Below are 16,981 nucleotides of genomic sequence, written 5' to 3'. Positions count from 1 at the left end.
TTAATTGTTCTACAAAAGCTTTATATACAAAAGAAGTATGCTTTTCTGTATGTTCTAGATATGAAGTATGATATGTTTGAAGAAGGTTATACTATTTATTTATAGATTTTTGATTGTCAAGACGATCCTTGAATCTTGAAAAGGTTGGAAATTATAAAAAGATTATAAATCAAATAGTATACATTTTTTGTTAAATAAAATGTAATTTTACCAATAATCACTATTATTTTCTCATAATAATTATAGATAAATACTACTGTCTTAATGCGCCACAGGTCACTATCAACCTACTTCATCGATATGAACATTATAAATAATACTATAACTAATATCACTTTTACAAACTGAGTTTTGAGTAATATAGAAAAATGTGGATTTAGTAACAAAAAGCCCTTTTTTCTCTAAATTTATCTTTTGTGGTTTAAAACATAAATATATAACTTTGCTTAAGGATTAATTTTTTGATGGACTGATATATAACTATTTATAATGAGTCTGTGATCCTTTGATTATTTAGATGGAGAAACGTAGCACAGTGAACAAATTGTTCGGGAGAAGTAATTTTCTTGAACTCTATGTGAGTGGTTTCGATACACGGTCGCTCCTAAGGAAGGATAAATACATTTAAGATATTATTAACTTCCATTTCCTTGTTCAGATGGATTATTTGTAATACTAAAATGTATAACTACATTTAATTCATGCAACTCTAATAGGAATTTTTTTCCTATATATTTGTAGAATATATGATCTTAAATATAGATCAAAAAATGTATTTATTTTTGTAATTACATCCTGAATGGTGTCTTTTGTTTTGTTTTCAAAAGCTGTTACAATTATTCTTTTATTCTTGAAGAGAGAAAAGAAAGGATACAGTAAGCACTAGAGCTGCAGAGTTATAATTGTAAATGCCAGTTGGACTTAGTGTATAACTGTAGAGTGGGGGTTGGGTGTGTTTCCTTTGTCTCACAGCTGCTTGCTTGCAGCTAATCTATTGAAACGTCATGAGAGCTAAGCTGCTCTTCTCCCAAACATTTTTCTAATTGATAGGGTGACCATGTTCAATATCTATTGCTTTTTTAAAAAAAAACATATCAATAAAGCAATATTATATTCATCCCTGATGATAAATTCAACCAAGTTAATGATGAAACATAAAAAAGCAATATTTATTTATTTTCGACCAACAGCTATGGTTAAAGGCTACAATGGTCTACCTTTAAAATATTATTCTAAGTAAAAGTAATACTTATAAGGTAAGAATATTAAAATATTTAAAAAAAATAACTTAATAAATAATTTTAAAATGTAATGCATATATATCAATGTCAGATAAAAAAGAATTGTGTAGAAATTGCTTGAGGGCAACCTCCCTTCCCTTTATTATCATTCTGATTTTCATTTACCAAAAGACAAAAATGAAAAAAAATAATTATGAATTACCTACACATAATGTCATCTCACATCAAATGCTATGTAAACCAAACATATTTGAGAATTCGAAGTGAAGCAAGGAAGAAAAAGATCTACATCCCTCATTATATTTATTTTAGTATGTAAAAGAATACTCGAAAGCAGACAGAAAGTTTATTTATCTCAAATTATAAGTGCTCTTAGCCTCAAAATAAATAAGTAGATTTTTGTCACGTTTCACCATCGTCTATAACATTTATAATACTACGTTTTGAAATAAGACAATACCACATATCAAGAAGACAAGCAAACACATAACAGTATATATTATATGCCTATATATATATATATATTTATGGGACATATATACTTATATATGCCTTTATAGCAGAATGCACTTTGAAGCAATTAACCAATGAAATGCATATTCAATAAGCACATTTGTTTTAATTGTAAGAGTTAAATGGAGAATTATACAGAGTTGTTGCTTAAGATCCTGTTTCAGAATTGTTTTTATATATGTAAGTCATGATGTGGAATTAATAATGATTTTTTTAAATATTTTGGTCATGAATCATAATCATTCACTTCTCAAACTGTTGTTTAAAGGATAAGGACCCAATACCAACTATTATGGAATTTAAATAATACAGGCTGCGACTTCTATTTAACAGCCAATACGATTATATTTTTTAAATTGGATTTTCTCCTAAACTAATCATTCGATTATAATAAATACCAATTTTAATTCAAAGTTGCATAAAAAATAAATATAATTAATTAATTTAATAACCTTTCCATTAGATGGTAATTTAACTTCAAACGTGGTGGTAGAGACACCAATGATTATGGACGGAGTGGACGTCCAAATGAAGCGGTAAAAACAGAAAATATGGTCGAAAAATGAAGTTTTGTGAGTTAGATTATATCGTAAAAACATCTAAATAACGTGTTGCCTATATATTGCATGCACATTTGTCCATGAGAAAGCTCTGCTCAAAGTGGGTGCTGCGTTTTTTCACTATTGACAAAAATAAAAAAAGAATAACGTGTTGATGATTCTGTGATGTGTTTGATCATGTTTAAACATAACAATCTGGAATTTTTGCATCGGTATTTTGACAATAAATGAAGCATGGGTCCATCACTTCACTCCGGAATGAAAAAAAGTCATCATCTGAGTTGACAACAAATAGTAAACCTCGTCTCAAGCGTCCGAAAGCACAACAATCAGTCGAAAATGTTATAGCCTCGGTATTTTGGGTTGTGCTTGACATAATATTAATAAATTACTTTGAGAAGGAAACTATAATCCACAGTGAATATTATATAGCGTTATTAAAGCGTTTGAAGAACAAAATCACGGAGAAACGGGCCATTGGAAGAAGAAGAAAGTTATGTTTCATCAGGATAACGCACTGTGTCACATATCAATTTAAAAAAAAAAGAAAAAACTAAATTAATTGAAATTTGAATCGCTTCTGCATCCCCTTTACTCATTATACTTAACTCCCAGCGATTACTGGCTATTAACAGACCTAAAAAAATGCTTGCCGTTAAGAAATTTCGCTCCAATGAAGAGGTTATAAAAGTGGTATTGCAATGTTAGAGCGGTGTTGGAAGGATTTTGTTGCTCTTATTTTGATGAATAAAGCTAATTTTGAAAATAAAAAAACGTATTTTCTTTGTAAAGCGCTGGAATTTTAACCCCATATGTTATTGAGGCAGTTATTTTTATATTCCTAATCGGGGGTCTTCGGAGCAAAAGGTAAACACAGTGATTATAAGGTTGTGAATCACTGTATTAACTAGTAATTTATGTATAAAAAAGCCGAAGAATGTTCACTCAGTATAACTCTTCCCATCTCTTCAAAACAGCTGATCTGCCAAGATTTTGATAAATTATATATTATGAGATTTTTTCTAAGATAATTTGCCTGAAGATTTATATATTGTATAGCGTACAAAGGCATTTTATGGATGGCTGATACTTATTTTGAGCTAGATTTTGATTATTTGATGATAAAGGATTAAATAAGTTAAGAAAAATACAAAAAGTTTCATGGATAAAAGTTATTATGGTTGTGTACATGACATGAATAACATTGATTGCCAGAGTGAGAGAGAAGTTAGGACTTTCAAAAATGACCACTCAACCAGCTACGTATGTTTATTTTAAGGGTTATATATTTGTTAAACTTTCGATTTGGTTATTTATTTTTAGAAGAAAAAAAGGTGATTTTTATTCTTATGGATTTTTTTTAAATATTCAGTAAACTTTTGGAAAAATATTATTATCAAACAGTCTATAATTCGCTGATTTAATCTACCATCTGTCCAATCATTTCTTTACATATATTGATACATATATTTTTTAATAAAATCAAAATTATATTGAAGAAGAGTCAATAATTTTTTGATGAATGTAAGGAGATACCCCAGTTTTCTTGCTTGTTAGTTTTAATGATAAAGTACAAATGATTTTAAATTTGTACTTACGAGTATTTTCAAGATATCAAGTTGAATAGAGGGCTTGTTATGTGCAATAAAAATCTGACGCATAAATAGATATTGTGTTTAAATACATATTACATATAAGAAATCGTAAAAAAAAAACCCAAGAATGTTTATGGTTATATATATCTAGGATTAGTTTTGGAAAAAAGGAATTGTGTGTTGTTTTTAGAGGCTATATTGTTGTACATATATAAATATTAGAATGTCCCACTTTTGTCATAATTTTTTTATCTCTCTAAACATATATCTTTTCTAGTGAAGACAAAATATAACTGATTTTTTTACAGTTAGAGGCCAAGTCAGACTGTTTTTGGCGTGGTACAGTTCCAACTGTTCCAAATGAGTAAATAATTGAATTTTGTATATTGATCTGTATTGAGCACTTTGCCCTTAATTGTTTTAGGGTTTCACATGTGCTTCTCAATGATTTGGGGTTTAAAAATTTTATCCAAGCTAAGCTTCCTCTTTTTTCTTCAACTGCTATCACTTAAATAACTGGGGACATCCTTGTGCTATGTTATGTGTGATTCAATAGCAAATAATTGACCTAATTTAAATGGACTGAGATACCTCAAACTTTGAAAAAGACAGTTTTTTGTTGTCCCCAACAAAAATAGGCTTAGTTCAGGGGGGGAATATTAACCCGAAAACGGAACAGTCTAGTAAATATACAGCCATTCAAATCAAAAAGAAAATAGCACATCCAAATTATTTTTTGTATACATTACAATACATATAAGAATCTCCTCAAGACGGTTGTATTTGAGTTTCTCAATTTGGATTCCGTTTTCCCGGATGATTAGGGTTTTACACCTAAAGGAAATTATCCAAAATTTCCCATTTAACTATTTTAAAAGAATAGTATCATGTTATTACATTATAACGATATAATTTTTGAAATTAAAAGTAAAAGGAATACTGAAAAATCACTTGGTTTAAATTTTTTAGGATGATTTTAATATGTACTTTTAGCCTGCAAGTGTATTTCACAATAATACAACCCCCAGCTTTTAAAAAAAAAGCTCCTTCATCACTTGCTATTTTTGCTGCAGGTCGGATGAGGTTACCCAGTTCTTATAAAAGTGGGATCTGCGGTCTTTATCTAAAAAAACAAAACAAAAAACCCCGCACAATAGCAATAACAATAGGAATTGAAAATATTATATGAGAAATACCAGCTTAAAATTGATTATTTCTGTTTGAAATATAATACTAGACAGTTAACTTTCAGTGTGTTTATTATTTACTAACGGGATATGATCCCAATATTACTCGGTATCCAGTTAAAAGACTATTTCCCGGGAAATGAGAGACTTTCGTTTATATAAATATATATGTGTTTTTTTTATTTTCTGTTAAGTCTCTGGAGTGCTATCAATCACCTGGTCAAATATACTGACATAGAGACGTTGATTATTATTAAGGTCTATTAAATACTCATTCCCTTCTTTTTCTTCATATTATTCTTTTTCCCTACTTTCAGTTGTACGGTGGATGGACTTCCTTTGAATGAGTTTCGTGTACTGGCAGAGAAATCAACCTCTATTCCAGAGTATCGGGATGAGAAGAATCGGCGAGTTGAATTCTCTACACCAACTTTCAATGTCCTTAATGCGCTGGAACAAATGGGATATAAAGTAGTGACCTCAGGAGCATTTGTCACTGGACATAATAAGTTTGATCAAAGAGAATTTGTTTGGACGCTACATCGATCCTCAAACGAAATGGAATGCCAATGAACATAAATCCCTACAATAAGACTTACAAACACTTCTTCTTTAACTACTCTCAGGTTCAACCTTCTTTCGCATAAAGAGACAAATATTAGAAACCATTTTCGTTGAGGTCAACCTTAATTTATTTTTATTATGGACCTCAATTTAACTATAACCAGGGTTGTCCAAAAGGGTTGGTCCCCCAAAGATTAAGGATTTTTTCTTTTTACTAGAAATGTTTTGGGTCTTTCATTTTTGAAATTACCCTTCCAAAAAATATAATTTGTCGAATTTATCTTCAAAAATTTTAATTTTATGTAATAGTTATGAATTTTAGAAATTTATTTCCACAAAAAATTAATATTTAAAATTTAATTTTTGAAATTTTTTTCATGTTAAATTTAATTTTTGTCAATAGATATTGATTTTTGAAATATGACATCCTTTGGGTAAAAAGTTAAAAAGTTTTGAAATTGTTTAGGAAAAAAAAAATATTTGTCATTAGATATGGATTTATGAAATTTTTCGGATTTAAAAAAAAAAAAATCTCAAATAGTTTAATTTATTATTTTGGTTGGTTTCGACTAGTTGCTAAAAAAACCAATATTGTCGACTCATGATAAAGTATAATAAAACATTATGATAGAGTATAATAAAACAATATGATAAAATCTAATTAAATAATGTGGTAAAATGAAATGATATAATGTGGTATTGAATTAATGTAGATTTTGATTATTTTTTAAAAGTCTCTGAAAACCGTAAAGTGAAGACGTTCTTCTCACCTCTTCCGAGGGGCTATTTCATATCCGTAGTGAAGCTATGTTGGAGGTAATTAGGATTTGCAGATGGTTGAACTAAGTAAAAATCTTACTACATACTTTGGGCTTGATATTACAATTATTCAGTCCGCTAATAAATTTAAACATCATAACCATATCCTTAAGTTTCCTTCTCTTTTCAAGCGACAACAGCCCGACTAAATGTAAACCAAACTCGTAGTCATATATCACCTCATACCATCTTATTAACTCGTTTCTGTACATTTTCAAGAGCTTTGATTTCCATTCGATAGATTGTCAAGCGTAGTTCAAAATAAGCTTAAAATATGCTTCATAAAGCTTCTTCATCAGCTTCATATTTCTAGTTTCCATTTTTTCCCCCAAAAACTTAAATTATGCGAACAGCTGTGAATTTTTTTTAAAGTTCAAAAAATTAATATTTGAAATTTCAAATAATTTTGGAAAAAATTAAATTTTTTTCAATAGCTATGGATTTTTGAAACAAAAAATCATATTTGAAATTTAATTTTTGAATGCATTTGTGAATAGTTATTGATTTTTTCAAAATATTTCAATTTTTGGCCCAAACCAAGCCCAAACACCTCCTTTTCCCCCTCCCCCTTCCCCAAATAGATATAATTCTGCAGACATCCTTAAGAACAAGACGACTATTAAATGTTTTTTGGTAGATACCGCTTACAACCACGTGTAATAAATGACGTAAGTTATAAACTTTATATTCGTTCGCTGTAATTTTTGTTTCCTTTTTGAGTAAAGATCTCTAGAGAATAATTATATACCATCTCTGAGGAAATATACTAGCTTAGCAATCGATGTTTTACTAACCCAATATTATACTAATACTAACTAATCAAACAACTTATAAATTAAATCCTATGCAATGAGTTAACACACAAAAAATATGAAACAAAATCAAGAAAAGTGGAAATGTCTAATTTGTTTTTGTTGTTTTTTTGCATTTTATTCATCCAAACAAGTAAAAAAAGGAACAAAAAGTCCATAATATAAGCATTTTCATTTTAAAATCTGTAAAATATAAAAAAAAAAGATTTTTTTAACTCCTATAAATTTACCGAGTTATACCAGGATACTGGTTTTTTTATTTAGTTAAGTATTGTAATTCAAAATGATGAAAATGTATAACAAGATTCTTTATTTTGCATAAATGAACTTTTGAATTGAATTTTATAATTATATAATATTTTCGACACTCGGTATCTAAAAACGATATTTGATTAGTATAAATGAAGAAACATATTTAAATACCTGCTCAAAATACGCACTATCAAAAGAGTATATTTATTTACTTGCAACATCTTAAGAGATACAAAATCCATAGCTTGTGGCAAATTAGAGCAATGTTCTTCAAATATTGTTAAAAAATATATTTTTAATCTATGTACAATATTAAACGTTATAAAATATGATGTATCTTGATTCAACTTGATAGTTTTAAAGGAACAACAAGAAAAAATGATTTTATTAACATATTTTCAAAACAAAACGTATACAAGGAGGACTTTTTTTCGTACGATTATTTTTTTATTCTTAAGATGAATGAAATGCAAAATATCTGACCTTGCCAAATTCCAAACTTGACTCATTTCGGAACACTCTAATGTACATAAAATTATATCAATAAACAATATGCGTCACTAAATTTTTTTAATTACCTCCAACTAGGGTGGTATCAATCCTTAATATGGGAATTAAAATTTATATTGTCCCTGTTATCAATCATATACAGTGTTTTCATAAACTCCCATATTTTAGAAGATTATTTTTGTAGCAAAATATGTTGTGAATATTCAAAATGAAAAAAATAACAGGAAACGTGCAAAAATATGTATTTTTTTTAAATTATAGGAACTGTATTTCACATTTTAAACTTTGAATTTAAAAACCACTATTTTCGTTTGTTTTCCAATTTTATATCGAAATAAATTTGGGGAATTCTATCAGTAAAAAATATAGAAAGTAATAATAGAATTTCAACGTCTTTTTGATTTTTTTATCAATAAAAAGTAATTAAATTTTTTTAATTCAAATCGATATTATAGCTGAACTAAACTTATTTTTACGAAATATGCTTTAGCCATGTCTTAAAATAGCCAAGTGAATTAGTTTGGGAGAATCATTATAATTAAAGGATATGTAATAATGATACTTATAATTAAATATGTATAATATTCCTTATTGCTCGTATGTACAATATATGCTGAGAGAGAAAGAGGGATAGATATCAAAAAGCAATATCCGACATGTTTTATATGTATGTTATAGTTAAAAGAGAACATTTTAAAGGGGAGGAAACCCTTTTCCCTGTATAATTAATTAATTAATATTTTTTAATGCGAATAAGTAGCTTTCATAGAATAATAAAAAATAATAACAAATGAAACTCAAAAGATGGCCGCCGACAAATATCTAATATACATTATATATACATATATATAGATATATTTGGAGCTAAATGAACCTTTCTCGGTGTTTTTTTTTTCTTGTGTGAGCCTTATTTTTTTTTATTCTTCCTTTTGTAGCAATTAATCTTGCCCATTAGAGAACATGGATTTAATTAGTCTACAAATCCATTAAAACACAAGATAAATGCTTTCGTAAAACAACACAAAAGCAAAAAGATGGAAGCTAAAAGCCCACCATCCCAATCTCCAAATATGTCTATAGAGTATACAAACATACAAAATTACACACATATGCTGTGTATCCTTCTTTAATAGAGACTTTAGCTTTATCTCTTGACTAAGGATATAAACTAAGCTTAGAATTAGTGTGGTCATAAGTATATTTGTTTTATTCTGAAAATGGACTTACGACGTACACAAACGATCATTATTCAAAAAAAAAAAATATTAATATAAAAATATAGCATCTATAAAGCTGTCAGAAATGATGAGACAAATCTAGTCCTCTTTTGGTCCTTATCTATAAATGTACCCAGACCTACGTTCCAGTACAGAAAAACTTGATCCCTCGTGACGTGATTGAGGTGTTTTTTTATTATAGATATAATATTTATTTACATATATTTAAGGACGACACAGCTCTGTCATGGAGTTGAGTTTAAAGAAAGAAGGAAAAAGAACAGTTGATACTAGTGAATTGTAAATTGATAAGTTATATCAGTATTGCTTAATATTTATGATGCATACATAATCACTAATTAATCAAGAGGCAAAACACCTCTTCTAGCTAAAGTTGATTATTTCGCAAGTGAAATAGTTTTCTTTTTTACCTGCAAGATGTTATCTTTCCAATACCACAGATAACGTTATTTTATCCTTTTTCTTCATGACGTATATAATTAAGTCAAAAGAGTAAATAATTCATGAAGGCTGTGTAGTCAGTGATGGTAGAAAAAAATAAACTATACCTAACACTCCTAGTGGACTAAAAAATTATCAAGTAGCCCACTATATTTGGGAAAATATACTCCTAGTTCACATGGTCTTTGTTTCACCATTTGGTTTATAGCTTTGGCGTTTCCTTGGCCCTTCTCATGCCTTATTATTGTCACAGAACTTAGAGGATTCAACTTGAACCGAACTTATGTTGTTTTTTATTATTATTATTTTTAGTATTTTTATTTTAATGTTTCTTTAATTGGTTAATTGGTTTAATTGGCTCCTCAGTGACTCCTAAAGAAGGAAATATATTTTATGAATATGGATTTCACCAAAAATATTTCTATGTTAGATGGAGGAATCGTAATACTATAATGTTTACTTATACTTAATCAGTGCAACTCCATCTAACCAATTAAAGGAACATTAAAAAAACTAACTTTTGTTCTATTGCATTCCTATATATCCAGTTTACTATTTTATGAATGCTTATTAAAAAGGCTTAAACAGTAGTCATTCTACAATGAAGTTAAAAAAATAAAAAGTAAAAAACAAACAAATATTTCTTTTATAAGTTTTTTTGGCATAGTACCAATCAACTCATTTATATTCCAAACTTTTCTTATGTGTGTACTATATAGTACATCAATTACTCACTAGTGTGAAGCTAGAGGTGGATATTTGAGTCACAATATAGACTCGAGTTGGACTTTCAAATGACTACACAAGTTTAATATGTTGATTAAGATTACTTTAATTACTCTTGAGTTGAGATGTACCGGTTTCAAAATTTTAAGGTCATGTCAAAACCAAACTGTCGTATAGAACAATCTTTTTTAAATGACTCCATCATATACGTCCTCCAAAAATGTCAGCACCAATAATATATTTTGTGTTTGTATTCTCGAGTATGAAAGATATTTAAAGTTTTACTGAACGAATTCAATTGTTAAACTGTAATTCCTTGTTATAATGTTACAGTGTTAGAGCGCACTTTAAAACTTGGATGTTGTAAAGGACCGATAAACTGAATAGTATAGGATATGACCGATTTTTAAGCGCCATATTAAGGACCCTTTCAATCCTTATGTATTTGATAAAAAAGGTTTTGAATCACTTTAAATAAGTCATTTGACTAATATTGTGTCGGTCCTTAATTATTTGGTCCAGCCTTAGGACCTGTCCTATCAATCTTTGTAACCAGTCCTTCCGACGGTTTGTATGAAGGAGTGTCAGTACAAAATGTTTAAAATAAGAAAAAATAAATCTTAATAACATCTTCAAGAACCAACCTGAATAAGTTTTACTAGTGATATGCAGGACTGAACAGAACCGGACCTAGACTGAACTGGAAGGGACTGCAGTCTTCATTCTTAAATAACGACAAAGCCAAAACTACATTTGGCTTGCTTAAAACCTAAGTCAAAAGTCGAATTTAAGATTTCTGACTCCTAATTTATAGATTTGAATCTTAAATCTCGTTAATTAATCTCTTTGTCAAATATTATAATATATGAACATATTTAATTGATACATTTTGATGAAATATTCCAAGAAAATTATTATTAAATATTCACAAACAGTTGTGACGTGACCTTTTGTACCGCCCGAAAAATGATTATAATTGTAATTTTAATACTTTTTAAAATTTGATGTATCATTAAAAAGGGAAGTATATTTTTACTTTTTAATCATTGAATGGGTATAACAATAAGAAGCGCTTAAAAATGGCCGATTTCAACCACAAAGTTAATGTTTTTTATTAAAATGTACTTTACCTTGCTCAAAAAATACCAAATTTTGGAATTGAAAGTTTTTATTTTATTGTTCTCGCCAGAAAAAAGCATTGTTGTGCAAGGGAAAAGAAAGCATGAACCCAAAAACCGTCTACTGTACATATATTGAGATTTATGGGATTGTAAGTCATTTTGACCTTCACTCTATCTCTCTTATTCTCTCGTAGACACACACAAACAATGTACATACATATATTTAACCTTCGTTTTCTTGAGCTATTAAATATTGAATTTCAATTTCCAAAGGTTAAAGGAGCTGTTTAAAAATTAATGGGAAAACTTTTTTGCCTATTCTTTTTGCTATCTTCCATGTATACGTACAACATACATACATATATATAAACGGAAGATAATACTAATACAACAACAGTCCTGTCGATTTAAAAAAAAACAAAAAAACTTTTCTTATTTTCCTCTATCGTCAAAAGTACGATGTAAGCCTACTGCTTCTTTATTTAATTCAAATGTCTTAAATGGCTTAAGCCACTCCGGAGTTAGTTTGTGCCCTTAGATTTCTTGAAACAAGTAAAGTAATTTAAGTGTTAGTAAAGCATTGGAAAGCTTGGGGACAATTGTATTTATTTAAATTATAATTATGCATTTGGTGTACAAGGGTTTAAAGGAAAGTCCAAGAATTGAAAACAGGTGAAATTGGAATCTAAACTAAGTTTGTACGTTTAGATTTCTTGTAAGAAGAGAAAAAAGTCAAGCATTTAATTTGTTTGAGAAGTTTTGACATGAGTATATGGAGTAAAAGGGATTCAGTGACTGCCCCATCATTGAAAATAGATACAATTGAAGTCTGAATATAGTTTGTATTCTTCTTAGATAGGTTTTTTGCGGAAAAAAAAGAATGAAGTCAAGCAACTAGGTTTGTCACGATACCAATCTTTTATTGCTGGTTTCTTTAGCAAAATTAGTATCGGTATTTTGATACTTATTTGACTAAAAATAAAACACAAAAATGTCTTTAGGAGAATGAAGATACACTTTTAAAAAAAATTGTTTTGGCAAGAGGACTCATTCAGAATTTTTTGATGACGTCATTAGATGAAATTAGTATTATTGTTTTGTTTTATTAAGTGCAATTTTAAGCCTAAGATATTTGAGATTTACGTCATTGATCGGACAATACGCTTATGACGTAATGAAGCTACAAAAATAGGTTTCAATATCACTTTGGTATGTGGCATTTTAAATTTGGTCAGGACTCCGGTACCACTAGAGTACCTAACGAAACTATTAGCAGATAATTTGTTTATGAAGTTTTTAAAAGCTTGGGACAAATTGTATTTATTTAAATTATAATAATGTGTTTTGGGTAAAGGGGTTTTTGTGATTGTTCCATCATTGGAAACAGGTGTAATATGAATTTTTTTAAATATATAGAAAGAAAAATATTAAATCTCCCTGCTTTTATTTTGAAATGAGAAGATACATAATAATAAAAGTGGAAAAAGAAAAGTAGGATTATTTTTTGTCTAAAACGTTTTTTTTATTTTTTAAATCCATATTTATATGATTCATCAATATTTTTTATAACAAAATAGAGAATGCGTCATAATATTTGTCTTTTTTACACTCATACTCATACTTTTTTCAAAGATCCCAATTACTCATCATACTCTTCACTGCCTACATTATCGAAAACAAAAGCTGCCTTGGAATGACTTACTTATATACGAAATATTACTATGATATAATTACCCTAATCTAAATATAAAGACATTTACAACTTTTGAACGAAAAAAGACCAACGTAATCATCATCGTTCGTAGTGACGAAGGAACTCATCACATCTTCTTCTCATCTTCCTTCTAAGTCGTTTGTGGTAACTCTCACTAGGTAGCAGCAGTAGCAGTCGTCTTACGAAATTCTTCATTCAGGAATAATCACCCAGATGGTACGAGAATCCTCATCCACTTCCAACGGATGCTTGAAAAAAAGCGAAGAAGAAGAGTGCGCGGAAGAAGACTATCGTCGTTGGTGTAAGTCCCGGAGTGTTAGAGGTATGCCCTACGTGTTTGTTCGAGAGAACGCCATTAAGTATTGGTGCACTGTTCAAGGACTGAGTCATAACGAAACGCGAGTTCTGAGCGAAAAAGTTCAGGATCAGCCAGAGATTCATGATGATAAAGCAAAAAAAGCAGAGTTCTCTCTTCCCACGTGGATGATTTTAAATGCACTCGAAGTCATGGGCTTCAAAGTTGTTACCTCGGGTCCATACGTCACGGGCACTGCCAAACACGATCAGAGAGAATTTGTTTGGACTCTACATAAAACGCATGATGAGTGGGAGTCCAGCTCCAAGTGAATATTTATAAAATACAATATATATATTTTTTTTCTAATTTATAGAAACATTTAACTATCTTTATTTCATAATATTATTAAACATATTCATAACCATTTCATGTGCTTCAAAAAATTAAACTGCTTACTATTAATACATAATTAACTAATTATACTATATATAACTATCTATACTACTTATATTACTTGCTGATTGCCCCAGTGTTTTTGTAGACATATTCTAAACAAGGTGCTATTGACTATATATACATGTGTAGATCTATGCCTTCCATGCCTATGGCTTTAGGTATACATAGGCATACGTATATATATTAATGCATTTACAATATTATATATATTTTTTAATATTCTAGAACAAGATATGATAATTGTGTACATTCGCGTATCATTTTGACAATTTTTGTTTGTTTTTAACGTATTTTCAAAGACTGATTTTTACCTATACTTCTTTTGTCTCCCGTCCCACCACTCAACCCCCTTCATTCACGTTTCCCATACCCCTATTCATTTGGTGGTTCATTAATTATTAATGAATTAAACTTGCTTTAATTTATTCAACCCTATATGGACGAAATTAAGTTATATTTTAGGAAATAAATTACTGATCATATTATTTATTTAAAAAATCTTTTATAATAAATCAAAATTTAACTTTTATTTATGAAGTTTCACATCTGTGTTTATTTAAAAGTAGAATCTATAAAAAAAGTATTTCTGATTTCATTTCATACATAAAATGATAACAAAACTTATTATAGATACTTAATTATAATTCTTTTTCGAATAAGCATGACAAAATTAAATGTTCTAAAAATGGATATGGGATAGAAACAAATCAGAGCATAAAGTGACAATAATTCTATCCATTGAGTTCTAGAGACTTGAAATAATCATGCAGAGTTTGTATTCTTAGATGAGGGGAGTATAAAACATAAGCGGATAAAGAAAATAAAATATTCAATGTCATTTTTACTCCTTTCCTTCAAGAGGGACATAAAGAGACGCAAGTACAGCTGAATGCATGACTATTCCATGGCACTAAAATTCTAAGCTCTATCCTATAAGAAATTTCATTGTTAAAACTTTATATAAACATTAATATGTAATCAATTTGAATATAAATTATGCAGTGGCTCCGTAAAAAGGAGATTTTTATTTCATTTTTCATTATTTCAAAATATGTGCATTCGATCATATAGGGTAAAGTTCATCATTTTTAAATTTACTATTCTACCCCCCTCATTTCCTGTTACTTTAACATCTAAAGTCATAACAACTCTACCTATTAAATAAAATTACGTATATAGAAAAATATATAAACATTTAAAATTTGAAAAAAATGTGTTCAACGCTAGGTCATTGTAATTAATTTTTTTTTTCATGACCTTCTTTCCTTGTTTTTTTTTAGATTAATAAAACTTGATTTTTTTCAAATGTATTAGCGAAATAGAGAAAAAAGAAGAATAAATACTTACTCATTAAATAATAGTTGGCTTTCTAGAATCAATTTAATAGTGCTGGTTGAATATTATTTCCTTTTGATTTTTCATCAGTGACAAAATAAAACCTTTTCGATAGAATTATTTTTTCCCGCGTAAAATACTAATTTTTTGCTTAAAAATCCAGTGGTGCTACTATATTTTTAGAAAGCAAAGGATGGTACATACTAGCCAAAGTATTCCATAAATTTAATTCGGAACTTTTATAGTTTGATGATTTTGCATGTTTTTTTAATTTAAAAAAATTATCCTAGTCTTATTCTTTTTATTTGTTGACAAGTATACAAAATTATTATTATTCTGATGGGTACATGTTTATACCCTTCAAAAATGGGTCAACTTACATAGTATACAAACAATAAATCCATGTACCCAACATAAGTTTTAAAAAAAATAATCAGCATTATATTCTTAGATTTTAATTGTAAATAAATTATTTTAATTGATTAATCCATTTACCTATTTCCTCTTCAGGTGCTGCTTCTTGAAGTAGAGGAAATGTCTACTTAATTAGTTATATTAATCAATTTTGATTTTTCCATTACCTATTTCCATCTCCAACCATCTCCCTTCTTTTTGAAATTGTACATACATTTTGTAAATAAAACAAGCAAAAAAAAAAAAAAAAATAATGAAAAATTATTAGAGATTCATGACTATTTAAGGGCTTATTATTATATTTTTAATAAAATATGTTTTCTTTTTTTGAAAAAAAAAATAAATAAATAAAAGTTTTTGAATAAGAATTATTAGATTAATTAATTTTTTGTGCAGTATACACTAACTTAGTCCGATCATTATTTTATAAAAAATGAATAATAATTTTTTTTTTTAGATTTAATTTATAAATAAATTGAAATATATATTGTAAATATATGAAATATTGGTGTTTCATCAAGGAGCTGTAATTATTTATCGAATATTTTACTGGTCTATCTCTAGGAATGTTTTTGTTTTTTGTACAGAAAATTACAGTTTAGACATTAGAAAATAAAAAAATCCTATTTATTTATTCATAAATGGATCTTCGTTGTGTTAATATCTATCTTTGTAAGAATAATTCTTGCTTATCTTTGGTTTATTTTAGAAAATGCATTGTAAAATAAAAATATATATTTCAACATATCTGTAATATTTACAGTAGAGTAATGCTATTTTTAAATTTAGAGGTCTCTTGCCTTTAGAGCGATAATTTATTGTACCCTACAACATCAAATAATACTCAGTTGGTGTGAACAAGAGTATTAATTCAGGAATACCATAAGAGTCACTTCTGCTTTCTCCTCGCGCTCTACAAAAAAATTTCTTCATATCCATCACATAGTCATCTTTAGTGTATCTTTTAAACTTTTATAAACAAAGAGTATAAATGTATAAATACTCCCTTTTTAATTCTATACATACTCTCAGCCTAACAAGATTGAATTCGAGTTAAAAGTCAACTTCCAGAAAACTAATCAGGGAATGAAATCTATAAAACAAAATGACAAAACGCGCCCCTTTGGTTTGAGTAGATTTCCTTTATAATTAATTATTTTTTCCTTACAAGATGTCATTTTTGAG

General features: G+C 28.3%; 1 protein-coding gene across 3 annotated transcripts in view; it reads left to right on the top strand.

Moving 5' to 3' along the window:
- Positions 1–15,496, top strand: part of LOC121114993 (uncharacterized) — a 181,626-nt gene extending 166,130 nt beyond the window's left edge. For all 3 annotated transcript variants that reach the window (XR_011779400.1, XR_011779399.1, XM_071887370.1), the window contains 2 exons: positions 5,414–5,722; positions 13,212–15,496. Coding sequence is in view for 1 of the 3 variants with exons in the window: in XM_071887370.1 (XP_071743471.1) it covers positions 13,507–13,920 (414 nt within the window). In the remaining 2 variants the exon portion in view is untranslated. Of the gene's footprint in view, positions 1–5,413; positions 5,723–13,211 lie in introns of those variants that run through there.
- The last annotated feature ends 1,485 nt before the right edge of the window (positions 15,497–16,981 follow it).

Source organism: Lepeophtheirus salmonis, chromosome 3 (genome assembly GCF_016086655.4).
Source record: "Lepeophtheirus salmonis chromosome 3, UVic_Lsal_1.4, whole genome shotgun sequence".
Classification (NCBI taxonomy): Eukaryota; Metazoa; Arthropoda; class Copepoda; order Siphonostomatoida; family Caligidae; genus Lepeophtheirus; species Lepeophtheirus salmonis.
Note: the sequence above shows the minus strand (reverse complement) of the source record. Positions and strands in the feature narration are given on the sequence as shown.